The 19971-nt window shown below is 41.5% G+C and overlaps 1 protein-coding gene across 15 annotated transcripts in view; it reads left to right on the forward strand.

The window, feature by feature from the left end:
• The window catches only part of LOC105690570 (protein phosphatase Slingshot), a 110236-nt gene that overhangs the window by 85127 nt on the left and 5138 nt on the right, over positions 1-19971 (forward strand). For 11 of the 15 annotated variants that reach the window (XM_048652711.1, XM_048652710.1, XM_012408481.3 and 8 more), the window contains 5 exons: positions 4374-4552; positions 5419-5484; positions 18419-18613; positions 19008-19277; positions 19364-19920. In XM_048652711.1, coding sequence (XP_048508668.1) covers positions 4374-4552; positions 5419-5484; positions 18419-18613; positions 19008-19277; positions 19364-19920 — 1267 coding nt within the window. The other 4 variants (XM_012408500.3, XM_012408517.3, XM_020855022.2 and 1 more) reach the window with 4 other exon arrangements.

Raw genomic sequence — 19971 nt, forward strand, 5'->3', positions numbered from 1 at the left:
CACGATCCCGCGAAACTTGACATCCGGCGCAAATATTAAAAGATCGTCAACCGTATTTTGTTCGCGAAACGATAAAGAGATTAGAAGACGGAGAGAAAAAAAGAGAATTTTAAAAATCTTGCGAAATGGTACTAGAAAGTGGCCATGCGAGTAATTGTCATGTTACCGCAATAGCGTAACTTTACTCTTTCTTTGCACCGTTAGTAAGTCGACTCGATAAACGTGACCGAAATAGCTGACTTTCGATTGTCCTCGAGTCATATGCTTGCTACGTACATGTTGGCCAAGTTTTGCTATCATAGTTTGACATAACGGACGAAAATTCATTCGATTCACGTAGTATACTGTATACATATATACACGAAATAACGACGACGAGTCGAGTTTCAAAACATTTTCAATTACGATAATAATAACAATCGTATCGGCGAGTCTCGACCAACCGGGGATGAAAATTTTCGCCATTCCTACCGTTAGTTACCGTGCATTTACGTACGTACGTACCTCTGACTTTACGGTAAAACTGAACTTGATATCGTTAACTTCTCACGTAGGCAAATATATACTATATACATACGTCACGTACGCACGCAATAATAAGTTGTACAGTTGCTGGCGACCCCGCGAGTTCGACTGGGTCGAGTCGCGTCTGTTAAGTTGACAATTATGGTGCCGAGTTTCCCGATGCCTAAATATAGAGTTTCGACGGACGGTTGGTGTATCGTCGATTGTCGCACACCTGTAACGTCATAAATCGCTGGGTAATCGCGGCCGTTTGTTAGCGCGAAGGTTCGCTACTTTTCGCCGGTCATTTGCCTCTACTCGACCGGTAATTAATCGGAAGAAAAAGAAGATGAAAAAATGCCGTATAAGCGAGGATAAAACGAATGAAAAAAAAACTGTATACACACAGCGTCGGGAGTTTAACTTGACGGAAGTCTCGAGACTCTCGAAGTTGTTTGGCAAGTCTTCTTGGTGCACTTCCGGGTCACATAAACTCGCCCAGTTAACCCCAATAACGTTAATTAACGTCGCACCAAGTTTTACATGGAACTCACTCGGTAATTATAATAATATACGTTTATAAGAACGATAAGCGGTTCCTTCCGTAAAGCGAAAAAGAGTAAAAGAAACGAAAAGAAATTGATACCAAGTTAACCGGGTGTGTTAGTTGAACTGTAAATTGTTACGGTAATTATAGCACGCGGGGTGAAAAACGAGTTATCAGTTTTTCACACTGCAGTCGTTCGTTCGGTTTGATGATAATCAACCGTTCTCAAGGATCGGATAAACGTATCGAAGGTGATTTTCGATCGGTAAACCACCCGAACAAAGCACTTCCCGTTCTCGCAACGATCTGCCAATTTCTCGCGGTTTATTTATTTATTTTTCATTTTTTTGTCTCTTTCAATGGACAGGCTTTAACTATATTCATTATTTTAACGTTAAGTTATCCGAGAAAACAAGTTGACGCTTTAATTGACTTTAATTATAAGCGGTCAAACAACGCGGGTATTTTCAAACTCCGGGTGGGGTATGCAAGTATGGTGTATATTTTCGAGGCGAGAAAATAAATGTGGTATAAATTTTGAGGAATTTCTAAGGACGTTCGCAGGGATGGATGTATGCAATTTCTTCGATTATGGGTCGTACTTGTGCATTATCGCGCATGGGTGTAAAAAATATACATACACATATATACAATCTTGGGATAGCGCGTATACGTAAGATACATATTGTAAATAATGCTAAACGCTCGTTATTTCCTGTGTAATTACGGCTATCACATTCACTTAACCTGTGCACGATTCAGGTCAGTAGTTTTCAGATTAATATACACGCGTCGCGTCGATATAACTCGATAACGACGACGAATGGTCTGCCTGTACCTACGTAGAAGTATACCTACATACTTTTATAGTTATAAAAAGATCGTCTGTAATCTACCGACGCGAACAACTGTTATATTCTCGAATATTGTAAAATACCAACTTGTATAAATACCCACTGACGTATATAATAATATAAAGTTATGAAGCAAAGAGAATTACGCTCTCATAAACACACCGATAGGTATTTAGGTGAACACCTTGCTCGATTTGTTCTACTGTCATGTGCACGTTACTCGCCATTCTACCTTGTCGCTCTCGGTGCCCCTGTCGCTGCTGCTGCTGTTACACTTACTTATCCCACATATACTTTGGCGTTGTCGATCGTACGCTGAGATTCCGTATTTAACCACCGCGAAAAGGTACATAAACAGCGTGTAATGGTTCGCCATTAATATCGTAACTATTAAATTACTTTTTCCACCAACGGGGTGAAAACGCTCGTTTTTGCTCCGCTCGCCAGTAGCAAAAACGAGCGTTTTCGCTCCGCTGTTGAAGAAAATAGCGTGTGAACCTCGAGATCCCATCATCGATGAATCGATCCCTGCGTTATCATAGGGGGAGGGGGGAGAAAAAATTCTTGATTTAAGAAGGAAAATTCGTTCGTGAGAATTTTTTTTTTCAAACGCGAGAATAAATCCGTTCCCCTCGCGTCAATTTTTCCTCCTCTTATTTGTTCATTCGTTTCTTTCAATTGATGCTCGATTGTGTTTGATTAAAGCGTTGTCGATTGCCGAGTAGACACAGGTATGTTAACAGTATACGTAACGTAGGTACATAGAAAGTGTACAGGGTGAGCGGACCGGTAGATAAATTTAGATAAGGTATTCTCTTATTACCAGTCAGCAATTAGAAACGATATTATATGATTGCAAAGTGCAACAGCTGTTGCAGCAGCCGGTGCAACTTCGTGTCCGGCAGGCTTAGGTACAGGTGCAGCAAGTTTTAGTCCTGCCGCGGGTTTGTTTGTACGTACGTACCGATTACCGGTTACGTGTAATAATGAATAACGACCGAGTCGTGATTGAGCGAATTTTTATTTCAACGATTCTTAGAGGAGCCGAATCGCGCTGCACCCTGAAAAAGTTTCAATATCATTGTTGAGATTATACGTGTAAAACAAATGTTACAAAATCGCCATACCTACGATAATTGTAGCGATAATTTTTATCATTATCAAATACTATTCGCTAACAAGTTGTAAATTTTCTCTGATATGGTCGATAAAATTTATAAAATATCACAACTTGTCGAAAGAAGGAAACATCTGCCGAGGTATGCAGCACGTACGCACAATCTTCGATCAGCTCGCTTCGATCGCATCTCGTCTCGTTTCAATTTTTTAATTTCTTTATTTTCTATTCGTTTTTTCTTTCATCCGAGTATCCGCGTAATTTCAAGCATCGTTCGAAGGTGCGAGATAAATAATACGTTTATCACGAATAGAAAGTCCATTTCCGTTACAACGACGAGCTGGGAATATCACGTGCCCGGTGTACACGAGGTGTACATAGAACTCGACTCGTCGATGGTATGTGACTTCCTTGTTTAAACGCCCGTTACACAGGACACACGTTTATAACCCGTACTCGACAAACTCGCATTATGCACGCGCTTTTTCTGTTCGTATTATCCGGAAAGTCACCGGCGTTCGTAGGAAATCGTTCGTTTCATAGAAAATTGATATTTCCTCCGAGGAGTCTATGCGGAAACTAATAACTAGAAGAAAAAAAAAATGAAATAAAATGAAAAGAGTTGCAATTGATCAATAACATTAATTATCGCCCGTAGCGAAAGTTTATCCATTTCTTGTCGCTAGTTATTACGCGTTCATCTCATAATGCCGGTGTCGAAGAACTGTGAGAAAATACATTGGGTGCATGTAATACCTACGTACAGATATTATAATCAGCGACGACTGGAAGACTTCCGTTTTTTCATCGCTATTACCTCACGCGTCATTTCCGCTTATTATTTATTACTCGCGATATCCGAGGCTCGATGTCTGCTGGAGATATACGATATCTCGTCTATTTATAGATCGGGTATAATGCTCTTGCAATTAAATATTTATAGACCCATCTACATTGCGTACAATATGTATATTATACGCGGGTATATTATGTAGGGTCGTTCGCTAAATACGGCGGTGCTCGACGAGGGAAAAACTTTCTTGCTTATATAGTTGTGAGAGACGAAAAAAAAAAAAAAACTTGCTCAATAATAATTCAGCCAACGAGGATAATTATCTCGTCGTTGGACAGACGTCCACGTCTGCTTTATATTCCCGCGTATACATACATATGTTATTCGCAGCAACGACGCCAGAAACGACCACTATTCCCTCCGCATCCGGTAATTCCGCGCTCTTTTCGTTTCCCTTTTTTTTTTTTCTCTTTTCTCTCTACGCGAAGTATATGGAATCTCAATCCATAAGCATGAAAAATTTCAGTGAGTAAAGTGTTCTTCTATTTCTGATTTCAGGCCGTAAAATTGGAGTCTGTCCACCCGGGAAGGACGCGTTACCTCGTAGTCGTATCCTGTACGGGACGTCAAGACGCCGAGGAAAGTTGTCTCCTCGGTATAGATTGCCACGCAAGGGCCACGGTAGGCCTCGTTCTGAGAGTCCTCGCCGACACCGCCATCACGTTGGACGGGGATGGGTGAGTGGAAAAACCCCCATTTTACCTTATCCTGTTCCGCAGTCGCGACGTTAAGTCCCAAATCTGTTTCGGTGGAAATAAAGCTCGAAGCGTTTACAACTTTATATATATGTATATATATATATATTTTTTTTTTTGTCTTTTTTTTTTTTTTTTTGAACGGCGCAAAGCGTAATCGTGTCGATTGTTGGTGCATGGCTGTAATACCACATGGTTATATACGTTACTCGCGTAAAACGCGATCATGTCGTAATTGTCGGGTTACCGTTACACAATCCCCCAAGCCGCGCGGATACGATCCATTCGCCGCGATATGTATTTACTTGTTATCTTTGCGTGGCTCGCGGTCAGATATACATATATATATGTGAAATATTTTATACGTGTTCGCCTGCATACTTCGAGTGTACGTATAATATAATTCCGCACCCCCGGAGATTTATTATGTTCTCGCAATACAAGGTATATATATACGTATAATATGATCAACTGCAGGTATACGCCCATCGATTAATTCCTGCCGAAAAGTGTAATTTATATTCCGCAATATTATCGGGCTGCCGAACTCACCGACGGATATTATACGTGTCATCGAAACGGTTGAATCAACGTTGATTTATTAATTATACGTGAAAGTTATATTATATACGTGTACGGATCCTTGAACGATGACAACGACGTCGTTTGTATACAGTAGGGTCAGCGCACGAACGCTCCCTTTTATTCGTATCGCAATGGGATCGAAATTTGAACGAAAATTGAGTTACCGAATGTATAATCGAGCCCGTAGCTTATTACGACGTGTGATGCAATGATTGATTTTTAACTCGTTTTTTTTTTTTTTTTTTTTTTCCTACAATTTACAGAGGTTTCAGCGTGAGCGTTTGCGGTCGTCAGCACATCTTCAAACCGGTGTCTGTACAAGCCATGTGGTGAGTTATTTTCACATTATTTTATAAACACGCTTCCAGCTTCTCGATATTTTTAATGACCCAATCGATGATTTAGATGATGATGATGATGGGTTTTCTCGTTTCATCGTATGCTGCATACATATATATACGTATGCTGCGATCGGTATATATTTTTGAACTGTCGCATCGTATGTATAGCTCCGTTTATGAAAGTCGATGATTCAATCATCGTCCGATTGACTGGGTATTATACAAGTGTGGCACGGGGTCATCGTATCGATCTAATAATCGCATCGAATGGATATAATGGATTATAGATTATGGATTATGAATGATGAATAATGTAGGCAATCCTGAACGGGTGGTCGCCAATCCTCATCAACATCATCGCCCACTCTTATACGAAAAGATGACTGACAGCTTCATGCACATAGGTCTAATATAGTATACGCTTTTTTTTTTTTCATCCCACGGTCGCCTATACATACGTACTTGTATACGAGATATATTTTACCGCAAGTCAATTATTCGACCGAAATCTATCCCTCGGGTTCCCGATGATATTTTAAAATTGAAATTTATTCAGTATTTTGTTCAAAATTTTTGAACGATTGAAAAGTTCATTTTTTACCACAAAACATTTCAAAAAAAAAATTATAGAAAACAATTCTCTCAATGTTACCTACTGTTAATATTATTTTTGAGAAATGATTAGGTATTCAATTATAAAAGTCAAAGCTGACTTCATTATAAATTACCAATAGTGCAATTATTATACCTGTACATATACTTTTGTTTCGTGTAGTGCAAAGTGAAAAAAGAGTGGGCAGCATTTTTAATTATATTCCTTGATGTGAACGCAGGCAAGAATTAAACACATTTATCCTTCAGAGGAGATGGAATCTGTTCACCCACCTCCACGGAAGGGGCAAGCTTTAGACAGAGCCTCTTTTCTCCTTTCATTCTCTCGCAGATGATAAACTCTGACGTTTAATTAGTTTTTCATAGAAATTACTAAAATTAAGAACACCCACGCGCGCGTTAATTCTTATTGTGTTATCGTCGTTCGCACACAAGCCACATCGCGTACCTACGTTGTGGTATGTTTTTTAATTATAATCATGTTCCTAACGGATTTAACGTTTAATTTCGTTTCGACTGCCAAGCTAAGAGTCGGTGGACCGCGGGATGATGTCTGTTTTTACATTTTTTTTTAACCTTCCACTCCGTTGTTTGTCGTCAGAGATAACGACGATCTTTTCGTCTTTGCAGAAAATAATAACGCCGTAGATTTTTTTCGAGAGAACGAAAATTTTGACAGCGCGAATTTTATTCGAAAGTAAAAACACGGTTATTATTTTGTCTTTCCATGACGTCGCGTTATTTGGAAAACAAGTATGAGAATGCTAAAAAGTAAAAGAAAGAGACAAAAGGAATCAATCGCGTATACTCGTTTGTAAAACGCTTTGATATTTCGTTGGTTATAGATCTTTTTTTAATTCCATTGTATCTGCGTAGATTGGATCGTGCCATTTCTGGACATACGCTATTTTGTATGCCTAATAATTATTATTTCTGGCGCGCTTAATTATACGTTCGATTCCTTTAAAATCTGACGTTTTCAATTATTTTGATATTCACAGCGATCTCTGCAGTTTTTTTCATCGCGCGTTGAAAAAATCAGCAACAGATCTCGCCAAACTCCAGAATAACAAACGTAATTGTAAATGTTATAATTATACCTTATACCTTATTAGTACATGTAACCGAATGACGACACGTACTTAAACAAAATTAATGTAGCACTGCACGAAGATATCATACGCATACCTATACCCACATGATCGTTACCAAAATTGATTGAAATTATATTACTTGAGAAGAGAGAAAAAAAAAAAAAAACGTTGAATCAAAAGAAGATTAATTACGACTCGCGATGCAAAGAAGGAAGGATAAAAAAAAATGCAGGGCGAATAATTGGCATCTGTTATAAAGTTCGTCCTTCGCGTAATGCATAAATCCGTTGGCGATAAAATGTGAATAAAAGGAAAAAGAAAAAGAAGGCGACAAAAGTGCACGTTGAAAAGAGGACGTGTAAAGAGTGGTCAAGAACGAGTATCTGGTTCATTAGTAGCTAGTCCTGTTTCTGCGTTTTACTTCGTTAGGTATCGCGTATCCCGTCTATACTGTTTGTTTTTGATCGCCCCTATAAATAGCGCTAGGTTTTCGTTCGGGCAACACCACGAGGCTCACATCGAACACACCCCGTATTACAAACGTGCGCATTATAACCATCCCAGTTTATTATTATAAAATATCGTAACCAAGTATACGTCTATTCGCACGTTATTCGCCATCGCGTTCAAAAGTTTTCTTCAAACATTCGTAGATCACGCGGTGACGTACCGACGACCACCGGAACGTCGCCAATTATTGCCAATTATTGCGAGACGATGTACAACAGGTGGATCTTACGTGTGGGAGATTAATTAGTCATCAAAAATCGGAATCTAGAAATTTTCGTGCCATCGATGTGCGGTACGGAAGAAAAAATAAAAGAAGACGTCGTTGCTTTGGGGATTTTTCATTTCTTTGATATTCCAAAAAAGTTGAAAACATTTACGACGTTCCGGTGGTCGACCGAACTCGGACTCCTCTAGCGCGTATCGGTGGCGATGGTGCGTTAACGAAATGCTGGGGCGTCCCGACGCTCGCGGGGAAGATGCGACGCCTAGCGTCGCTATTATTAGCGCACCTCGTGGTCCCGACCTCCAGCCTGGTGGTGGCCGACCAACGCCCGCGCCTTGTATGGACCCGTCGCGACGCCACTCATTGCCAAACTTTCTACCAAAAATTCACGAAAGGTAAATAAATTTACAAACGATCCCGCGAACCTCCGGAAAAACCTCCGTTCGCCGATGAATAAACAACGATCGAGAGGAGAAACAAGAAAAAACAAAAAAAAAAATTGGGGGAAAAAGTGGAACGACTTGGAACGATCTTGGAAACGGTGTTGCACAATTGCTCTCTGTACACGTATTCATTCGCTTGTACTTGTAATTCTGTTGGGACCTCCGACGCCTGCGGAATAATATTTATAAGGTGCCCTGCGGAAGCTATCGGGAAAAAGAAAAAATCTTCTTCCTCCCTGAAGTTTGCCGAAAGAACGAAATCGAGTTCGAATCGTGCATTAAATATGCGATGATCGAATTGAGACATCGAATGGAAAGAATGTGTCGACGAATCGCACGACTCAGGTATACGTTGATTAGCAAAAAAAAGGAGGGAGTTCGATTGAAATTGTACGATACGTTTGCATTTACCTGGGACATACGTAGCGCGGTGATCCGACGCGAAAGTAATCTGCTAATGGATGTTCGTTGATGATTGTTGTTCGCGTAGCACGCAACACAGTGACACAATGATCGGCGCAAGGGGTATCACATCAGAGCCTAAGGTCTAATTGATTCGCGTGCGGATTCTCCGTGCGTAAATAGGGTAATCAAACCACACCCTTACTCGGCGTACGTCCGATCGCGATTGTTTAATTAATCCTAGACACTACTTACCGCGGTGCGTGATGTGAGCTTGACCGAGGTCTCTCCGAAGCGCGCGACGAATCTCCGATGTTTTGACGAACCTAAAAACTTGATGTAAACACGCAAAAAGCTCGCAAGGTGAAGTCGAACAAAACGACCGAGAAACTCATTTCTCTCGACTTCACTCATCGATCGACATCGATACAGATACATAAATTTTCCCCGTACGTTTTCATCACTCGGGTACACACTCCTGTGGTGATCGCGAACTGTTTATAGGTGTGCGAAAAAGGAATGGTAGCTGGTAGTACATAACGTTGAATAAACGGCTATCGGATGTCCATACGCCATCAATATCATTTCTCGCGTGTGGGGTCGTCTTTGAGAAACACCGCGCTCGCTCGAGCCTCCGCTTAATTTTTATACATTTAACTTTACCACGTCGGAGGACGACGGTACGGACTGTATTTACGTTCTCCGTTAAATGATTGAGCGCATAAGAAACCTATATCGAGTCCCGAAGAGTCGCTGAGAAAAACTCGGCCGCTTCGGAAACAGGGTGACCGACCAGGCCTTCGGAGATCGGACGTCTCGGCTACAGTGCGGAGAAGAAAACGTTGATTTCGACCGATCGCTTCTGGTCTCAGACTAGCGCAAACTTTCGCCGACGCTGGATCCGTGCTTCGAATTCCGAACTGCCGGAAGAGCGTAACCCTAAAAAAATGAAAAAGTTTCCGAATAATCGATCTTCCAACCAGATTTCGCTCCCGTGCTCGTTCGGAAATCACTCGAGAGCGGACAAATCGCTCCGTGCATCCAACAAAATGATACAAAATCCCGGTATACCGCATCCACACGCGTGTTTCAGGTGCGAGATGAATGGAAACTAAGTGGGCAGACGATGACACCGATTATACACGGTGGACGTCTATAAGTTATTTGTGCATTATGCGTACGAGGCATGCCTACGTCTTCGGTGCAGCGGAGTAAGATTGATCTTTGGTTATACCGGTCGCGGCTACATAGACGTCGCGCGCGCCGTTCTCGATCGGTACGGTAAAGGTAGGTGGTACCGGGCAGGATCCCATGCGCGGATGGGCAAAGGAGTCCTTATAAGGTTGTTGCCACATCGGGAGACGTCTGTATAAAACGCAGGGTCGAGGTATCCCATTCATCAGATGGGTATGGTCGGTGGCACTCCAGTGGCATAAAATGTGCTCGATAGAGGAGCGTCGACTCGATTTAAACGCCGACTTTGCAACGATTTTCTGGTCTAGATCGAAACTAGGATGTCGGTCGAGGTGACCGCAGGAAGTACCGAGGTTGGAGTAAATTATTGCCCGGCAATTTTTATTCTTTCGCCGTTGCCGTCTAAACTGAACCAACCACCGCGAATTCGGACTCGCGGTAAACGACGCGAAATTTTTTGCTCACGCCTTTGGGCACGCGCCGCGAATATGAACAAAAAAATGTCATTTATTGGCGTTACCGTCCATTTTCAAAATACACTTGACATAGTTTTCAGATTTTTCACCCCGGCTTATTGGAGGAGCTATTTTTTTTTTTTTTTTCTTTTTCTGTTCTCTCTCATGCAAATTTCAACTTATCTTGTATTCAGGGTTATTATCGGTTCCAACCTTGTCAAACGGAGTCCACGTGTATCCGAGCAAAGACAGCCTCGGATCCTCTAGTCCCTCGGTTTAGTTGACAAGGTCGCGTTTCCTGCGGGTAGTTTTCAAGGTTGAAACGTTTGGCGTCGCGTCGTGAGACAATTCCCTAGACCCAGTGTATACGCGCTAATTTGCGTATAGTGTACGGTACCGTTATTTTTATCTCGTCGTTTTTTTTCCGGGGCCACGTGAAGTCTTTCGGCTCACAAACACCGATTCACGCAACGTGTAACGTACACGTGTACCTCTTCACGTCCCTTTCAAACAGGAGCGTTAATACGCGTATTAACATTCCTCGTTCACGCATGTGCGTTTATCCCACCGTGCATAAGCCTATCACGTTTCTCGGAATTCATAGCCATGTATAGCCCGACTCTTATCGAAATTATCTAACACCGTTCCGAGGCGGATTCGATCACGTGTGTAGTCCGGGGGCGTTTTTAAAACACGATAACCGTAAAAAGCTGTAGGGGGGCGTATAAGGCTCTGTATACGGACGAGGAATGAAGAAAGAAAAAAAAACAACGACCAAGGACTCGCGGACGGTGCGTTTCATCGAACGTTGATCTATTATTTCAGTTGGTCGTTGTTCTTTTTGTCATATTTTATTATTTTCATACGATCTTTTCTATTTCTCTCCGTTCTCTATTTTCAGGGTTTGTCGTACTTCGGTATTCGGAATTGGCTCGCTGCTGACTTCCGGTGGGCATAACTTTACGAGTGTCACGCGTTTCCTATCGGTTGCGCAATTCCAATTCAATTCTATTACGTGAACCACATTTCTGTAAAATCGCATTTGTTTTGCGGAGTCAAGTTTGAACGAAACGACGCTCGAATACGTACGCGATGTAGGATTTTTAGTGACTCAATTTTCGCATTCTTTATTTCTAATTGAGCGCGCTGACTCATCTTTGACGACGAGAAAATGCTAATCGCGTTCGGAGTCCAGTGCCGCGCGCATATGTATAAAAGATCCGGCAGACGCGTTCCTCTCATTCCGCGCGGAATTCTTAACGACGATCTCGTATTCGTGGATCATTTGACGTTTAATCGTACGGGTTCTCTCCGTCGATTTTGGTACCTGTACGTGTCCGCCTCCGGAAACGCAGACAAACGAACCGAACCTCGGTCCCGTTCGAATGGCAATCTGGCCAAATGACTCAACGGGCGACTACCTACCACTCGCCGTATTTATTCGGCAATGTCCTAGTTCTCCCGCTCCTGTAAGATATGGTAATCGGTTCTCGGCGATGAAAAGTGAAAAATCGCCGGGGAGGTGCGTTCGAGATCGGTGACTAACTGAAACCGATTCGATTCCGCAAAATTATTTTTATCGCTTTTTTAAGCTCGAGGACCGGAGCGTGAAAATATGGTAATCGGTTGATTTCGGTGTACGAGAATGAATCTTCGGAGAAACCCGTTTCTTTTTCCTCGTGAATAGGATGGAGCCGGCGGCCGTTTCGTCTCTGCGGATGACAACCCACATCGACGTATGTACAACGTATATCGGATTTCATTCAGTATCGAGATATTCCAATGATCTCATAAAACGTAGTACCCGGCACAAATCGCGCGATCCTCCTCGCCCGTAGCTCTCCACGTTCCGTCTATAATCTCATAGAATATATGTGTAGATGGCACCTGAGTGTTTCATACATAGGTACGTACGTATACATATATGTATAACTTCAGTGAAAGGAAACGGTTCGATTACACGCTGCAGTGACGGCATTGCATTCAAAAACAGCTGGTGACATCAACTCCACCTGCGAAACGAGATTAAAAAAATACAATAAAATAAACAAATAAACAAACTAGACGAACGGAAAGAGAACGGACGGACAATTTTTTCTTTTTTTTTTTTTCAGCTCGACACGAGCACAATGTGAAAAAAATCACAGATGACATTTTTAAGGCGAATTAAGAACGGCGTCCCTCGTCTCGTGAATTTACCCCGATCAAAATAGGTAGCGTGATCCGCAGCGTCCGATTGTCCGATGATCTTAAAATCGTCGAGTGCCCGGGTTAAATCGGCCCCCGAAAGAAAGATTTTACCGTTAGTCATGGCGACGCGTATTTTTTATACGTACGGTACATGACCACGTATTCGGGAACACTTTAAACCTTGAATAATCGTCGTTGCCGCTGTTCACCGCCGGTGGTGTTTGACCCGGTTTTATCGGAGATAAGGATGCCGTTGCCCCGTGCACAATCCGGGAGTCTTCTTTCGCCGTGCCGCCTGTTACCGTCACGTATTAACGCGACTGTTCCCGAGTCTGACACCCGAAGAAAAAGGAAGATGATGAAAAAAAAAGCAAAAAAGAAACGCAACAACAAGAAACTCTCCACCCACGATTGAAATATGCGCAGGCATATATTGCCTCAAAGAGATAAAATGCAAATGCCACCGCTCTCGAAGAAACTAAAAGCATATATAATTCCATGCACACGGTAAAATCGATGTTAGGTGCTTAAGTCGCGAGATATATTAGGTGAATCTATAAAAAGGAGAAAGTATATGCCTCGTTTTTTCCATCCGACGATGCAGGTTTACCAGTCGGTTGGTTCCATCGTGAAAAGCTTGCACCATGTATACAAAATCTCTGTGATGTATCACTTCCGGAATTCAGATGATCGATCATCCTTCTTTTTTGTTTTCTTTCTTTTCGTCTTTTCAATGAAATCACTCTTTCTTCATCTAGTATTCATCAGAGGAACAATGTAGGGTTGCAAAGTTGCCAACTAATAATTACGCTGTCCGTGTTGTAAATTTGAGGACATAAGTTTCGAGGATTTTCTATCCCTCAGTTCTACAACTCGATGCAAAAATTTCCATTCATTCTTGAGAATTCCAACACGTCTGTATGGATATGTTTATTTTTAGCTTGTTTTTTATGAAAAGAAAGCAGAATATCCGCACGAATAAAACATGAGAAACGAAAAAAAAAAGAAATGAGAGAATAAAAAAAAAAACAACTAGAATAAAAATTAAATAAACTCTTTCGATCAAATCTGTCTGACCAAATATCGGCCACACGTAGGTGGTTACAAATGTATGTATCACAATACATAGGATAAACGTGCGAAGTAAGGTGATGTGTAATTTTGACAATGCGTGCACGGATAGAGACATCAGCATCGAGTGTGTAGAGAATTGTCAGAAAGTGTATACAGTTACTACTGCCTACGATGTTTCTTGAAAAAGTCGAATAATATCAATATCGATTGTCTTTACATCCTGTTTCCTTTGTAAATTTTTTCAAAGTGAACAGAATCGATGGTTACGATCGTAGGATCGCGGCGTGTACATTCGATGCGATTCGTTCGCTCGTATCTTCTTCGTCGCACTACCGATCTCGTATCGATTGCGGGCATTTATTTTATTGTATAGTCGGACGGTTACGATAACCAACACTAACCTCGTCAATTCCAAACATGGTCGTGGTCGTCATATACCGCGCGATCTCCTTCCTTCTCACTTTTAGCTCATTATGTCGTCGTTCGTTTTCGCTTGCATTGCCCACGCCGATGTCTATTCTGATCTCTCTTTAAAGACCGTCAGTGCCAATCCTCGAGATCGCGTTGTTAGTCAGTAAAACGTGGCCTGTCGCACGTGAAACAACGTCGATCGCCCGGGCGATTCCTCTTGATAATCGGTGCAGCGATTCACCGCCTTCCACATTCGTCATTCGGAAACGTCGATCGAACGGAGTTCAAGATATTAAATGAACGCCGATAGTTTTAACGGATTTTTATATCGCTCCACGAAGTTATGTGCACTGCAGAAACGACCCCTCGGCGTTTCCTCGAATTCCGTGGTCAGGTTGATCTGGATTTTTACTAGGAGTGGATTTTATACCCCTAAATTTAGACGGCTAACTTGGTCGCACCGTTCCCCTGGCATCGCCCTGGCACCCGACCTCCGCTGACCCCGCATCGCAAGGACGTTCTCAAGGACTCGAGCTTTGGCGTTTACGGTAACGTCGCGCCGAAAGAAATGGGGAGATCGTTCGCTGGGTTAGTAAGAGATCGTCGAACGAACATCGATGACGTTCCCCGAACAACGGACGGCGGTCACAGTGCTTTCGGTGCTACCAATTATCGTTCTATTGTTTTGCAGAATCTCGTCTAGAATTGCATTCAAGAATTATGGGTGTTCCTTTTTTTACGGAGTCCTAAAACTGGCTAGGTAAATTTATTCTTCTTCACGTACGTACATAGACACGTAGTCGTCGTTGTTATTTACCGTGTGCGATGCGATCGGTTGTTCCGCGAGATGTGTTTTTCCATTGATGTGTTTTCCGATTCTTCCTGATTCATCAATCCACGTCTCTTTCATTCCGCAATTGAAATTACGACGCGACTATGAAAAATTGTTACCGCGCAACAGCCATTCGATTTCACCGAGCATTAACTCGAAAGCTTTTATTAATTCTTCACTTCCTTTTTTTCCTTTCTTTACGCTTCACTTTCTCATATCGACAAAGATTCATCACGTGTGAGAAGAGGGGCTTACGAGTCACGGTTAACATAATATAGTTACGTAATTCACTTGGCATTAGAAAACGACACATACGACGACTGGTGCCAACTTTATTTTAAATACTTCTCGATTTATTACCTGTACTATACTAAATATCGATTAAAATTTGCGAAAATCCAGTTTTCCTTTTACGAAAATAGTTGTTATCTTTTTTTCGAGTGGTCAATTTTATAAATGTTATAAAATAAAAATAAAAAGAGAATTTTAAATAATTGATTTCGCGCAGAATTTCTCCGCACGTATAAATATTTCAAAGATCCTTTAACCGAAGATGAGATAAAACCCTAAGAGGCTGACAAACGACTCGTTTAAACGTTGTAGAGAGAAAATTTTTCACATTCCTGATCATTCTTTTGACCAAGGACGACCACTCGCAGGTTAACTCGCGCGTATCTACTATATATCGCCGAGCGGTTATAATAGTTATAATGGTGACGATAAATACCGATCATCGATAGCGATCTATCCAAAGGTTGCGGGATTATAAGTATAGCCGTGAAAATAGGCAACTATATACCCTCGGAAACAATTCACCCGCGACGGGGTCGCGCGTCGCGTCGTGGCGATTTTAAATTATATCGTCACGATCAAAGCCAAGGTCAAGGTCGACGTCAAGGTCGTTCGATACTCAAAGCCGCACACAGTCGTTCGAATATACATCCCCTAGGCCTGCGATATTCTTTTTATTCTTTCTAGTTCGCGATCCGATAGACTTGTAACGTGAGAAAAAATAAACTGCAGCGATTCGACTGCTCTTTTTTCTCTTTTTTTTAGGAGGGGATTTTTGGTCATGTATCAAATGTTCGATTTGTCATTCTTATAACAAATTTTTATTTACTAAGAACGCTAAAACCTTTACTTGCTGCTCTTACACAGTTGCGGGGAGAGATTTGCCCGCAAGTGAAAAATATTGGCGACATTTATAGAACTGACGTAATCCCCTTATTTATGTATGTTATAATAAAATTTTGCTTTCGCATGCTATAAGCTCTACGGGATATTGCGCAAGTTTTTTATAAACTATCTAAAATGTGAAATTATTTCATCTTAACGTCAACATTCGTATATAATACATATTTCAAACGCGACCAGATATTATTACGTGTAACATAGGGAACGTGCGAGAATGACACGTTCTAACGTTTCTCAGACTTATATTCTCGAATACCGGAAGTTGGCGGTCGCGATTTATAGAAAATTGATTTATACGTCAACGAAGCTCGGAGTCTGCGATTCGAACGAAGGTAAAATTCCAATCTCTTGGCCTACATGTTTCGTGCGGCGAAGTGCAGTTTGTTCTTGTTTATACGTCTTCCGCATTTCTGAATGGCGTCTCGAATAAGTATATATCTCTCTCCGCCAGGTGCTAGACTAAGAATAAGGATTGGTCTTATATACGTACGTCCTAGCCGGGTTTTCCCCCCTCAGCAAAGTTTCATCCGTGAAATCTTCTTACGCGCTATTCACAAAAGCGCCCGTTCAACGAACGACTTTTCAAAGTCTCGAAGAGAGGAGATGAACCTCCGCAAATACTGCCGTGCGAAAGCGAATATTTTCAGCCAACGAGAATATCAAAGTGAACGAAAGACTCGCTACACTATTTCACGTATAACTTCCCTGCATTTACATACCTATCCCACCTACCGAACGACACAATGGGCGATAAACTTCTGTATCTTTAAAGACTCGCGAAACTCGGGATATTTACTACCCTATCTGTATTGCTGCAAGAGGTATACACGGAAATATATTTGAAATTGCTCCAGGCACCGAATGAACGGCAATCATGTTCCATTTTTTTTATTGCCTAATCCTTATGCCTAGGAGTTACTCTGAACATTTCCTACAATTCTCTGTTTCCAGGTAATTCTTTTCTGTTTTTTTTTTTTTTTTTTTTTTTTTTTTCATCGTCAAGAATTGCGAGTTTTGCGTTCGGCGGGTTCAACAAAAGTTGCACTTTCTTAGTCTCGTTTATCGGCATCACAATGTCTCGGTATTTTCTCAAACTTTGTGTTCCGTTTTTCCGCTAATTTTCTTGGGGATGAGCCCAATATTTTGTTCGTACGTTGCCAAAGCGTAACGTACGAGAGGCGACTAAATACGTAAAATGGAAAAGCCACAGCCGCACATCGGCCTGTGTTCCTCTGGCCTCGAGTTTTATTTGTTGTCTCGATTTAATAATAAATACATTTTTCATTCCTTCCGAGTCTTTGTTTAGTCGTAATCGCATCTGCGGTTTCTTCAACGTTCGCTCTTTTTGAGGTTTGGAATTACCGTATGGTTTCAAACATGGCATCCATCCTGGTGATGTTCTTCGAGACAACGATCACTTTTTCGCCCGTTTCTCCTCCTAAAATTTCGCCACAATATAATTCCATTTACTAATTTTTGTTCTATCGATTATTTTAACGTTCGACAAATTTTTTTTTCACCCCTAAATTATTTCGTATATGATTATGTTATTCGTAGCGCGAGCTTAAACGCATAATTTATTCCTAATCGTATGGATAGTCTCGATACGGAAACTTGCGTGGAGGATATTCGTACCGGTTTTCCGCGTGTAACCGGAAGTGGTTTTCTGTCGTTACAGTGGAGATAACCGAGTGTGGAAAATAAACAATCTTCGTACGATTTTACAATTAGCCGAGAACGGTGTCGTACAGTTGCTCTCGTGACTTCGCGATGGACGTTGCGAAGAAGATATTCAAGCATTCTTGTATTATATCAAAGCGAATAAGGTGAAATGAAAAAAAAACCTACTTCTTCTTTAATTATACGGAACGCATCGACGTGAAATGGAGGGTTTTAATAACTAAAAATTGTTGAGAGAAAAATGAACGAACATACGTTTATAATCAACAACTTATTTAAAGATGTGAATCGAGATGTGAATTATAACTTTCCACGTATGTTAAAAAGGTAGAATCTGAAGTGGAGCGAAGCGCTTTTGTCCCAGTTCGCAAGCTCCGACTCATCTCTGTAAAAGAATTCATTGCGTGTCTCTTTGTACGGAAAGAGTTTTCCTCGAGTACGTCGCATTTGAAAGTAAAACGTTACAGTGAAACCGTATAAAGTGGATGAGGCGTTTGATTTAATTACGACTAATATCTGATGTGTTACTCTATTATCTCTACTCGATATTCGACGTTAAAGAAAAAAAAAAATAATAAAAAACATCACATTTTTCTCGTCTGTTACAGGTCGGCTTTACAGACGCTGCACAAAGTGTCGAGTAAAGCTCGTGAGCAAAATTATTTTCTCGGGGGTTTGTCCCATGACTGGGTCAGTTACTATGAACAACGCATCGAGAGTGACCGCTCGTGCCTCAACGAGTGGCACACTATGGATAATCTCGAATCCCGCAGGCCACCATCCCCCGACAGCGAACGCAGCAAGTGAGTTTACGTATTGCGTTGCCGTTGTTGTTATCAATTTTTCGTACACGTAGATCGCGAGAGATAAAGTGACGTAGATATAATTTTTTTTTTTTGCAGAGACACTTGCAATTTTCTGAAAATTTCGATTGGCTATGGGCCAATAGTAGTCGTTTGTTGACGTCTCTGGCACCAGAATTTGACATATAAAAATAGATCATAACTTCATAGTCGTCCTTCAATTATTTCCAGTTTCTGCGTCTATTGCTCTTGCACGCTTATATATATCGATAGTTTGCTATAAAAAATTCTATGAAGCTCAAATTCGAGAAGCGCAGACACGTGAAATGTTTAACAATTTCTGTTACGTCTTCTGATAATTTTTGTTTATAATTTCCGTTTCAATCGTCCGCAGACCCAGGGAAAGGGACGAAACCGAACGCGTCATCAGAGCAACCTTAAAGGAGATCATGATGTCCGTTGATTTGGACGAAGTCACCTCGAAATACATCAGAGGTCGTCTTGAAGAAGACCTCGACATGGATTTAGGCGAATTTAAACCGTTCATAGACCAAGAAATGTTGATCATCTTGGGGCAGATGGACGCGCCAACTGAGATATTCGATCACGTTTATCTGGGCAGCGAATGGAACGCTAGTAACTTGGAGGAATTGCAGAAGAATGGGTAAGGAGCTTTCGTCGTACGATCCGTCGATCGTTCGTGGAGTCGAGGCGTTTGTTTGATGCTGATACATGTTCTTATTTTTACAGCGTCAGGCATATCCTCAACGTCACGAGGGAAATCGATAATTTCTTCCCAGGGATGTTTAATTATTTGAACGTCCGCGTTTACGACGACGAGAAAACAGATTTGCTCAAACATTGGGATGATACTTTCAAATATATAACGAAGGCGAAAAAAGAAGGTTCTAAAGTGCTCGTCCATTGTAAAATGGGAGTCTCGAGATCAGCTTCGGTCGTTATTGCCTACGCGATGAAAGCCTACAATTGGGACTATACGCAGGCATTGAAACACGTCAAAAACAAACGCAGCTGCATCAAACCCAACAGTAGTTTCGTCTCGCAACTGGAGACTTATCAGGGGATCTTAGACGCCATGAAAAACAAGGAAAAGTTGCAAAGATCGAAATCCGATACCAATCTGAAATCACCGACCATGGTGAAGGATCAAGTCAAGAAGGAAGAAAAAGTTGACGACATTGACGCAAACCTATTGGAAGCACCTGGCACCGAATTGAAAAGAAACGGTCAAAGACCCAAAAGCTGGTCGCCGGATGTAGAAGCTGCAGAAAACATTCTTCCTGCCGGTATGTGTTTATTAATTCAGTGTAAATCAAAGTACTAATTTAAAATTCATT

Source organism: Athalia rosae, chromosome 3, assembly GCF_917208135.1.
Source record: "Athalia rosae chromosome 3, iyAthRosa1.1, whole genome shotgun sequence".
NCBI lineage: Eukaryota > Metazoa > Arthropoda > Insecta > Hymenoptera > Athaliidae > Athalia > Athalia rosae.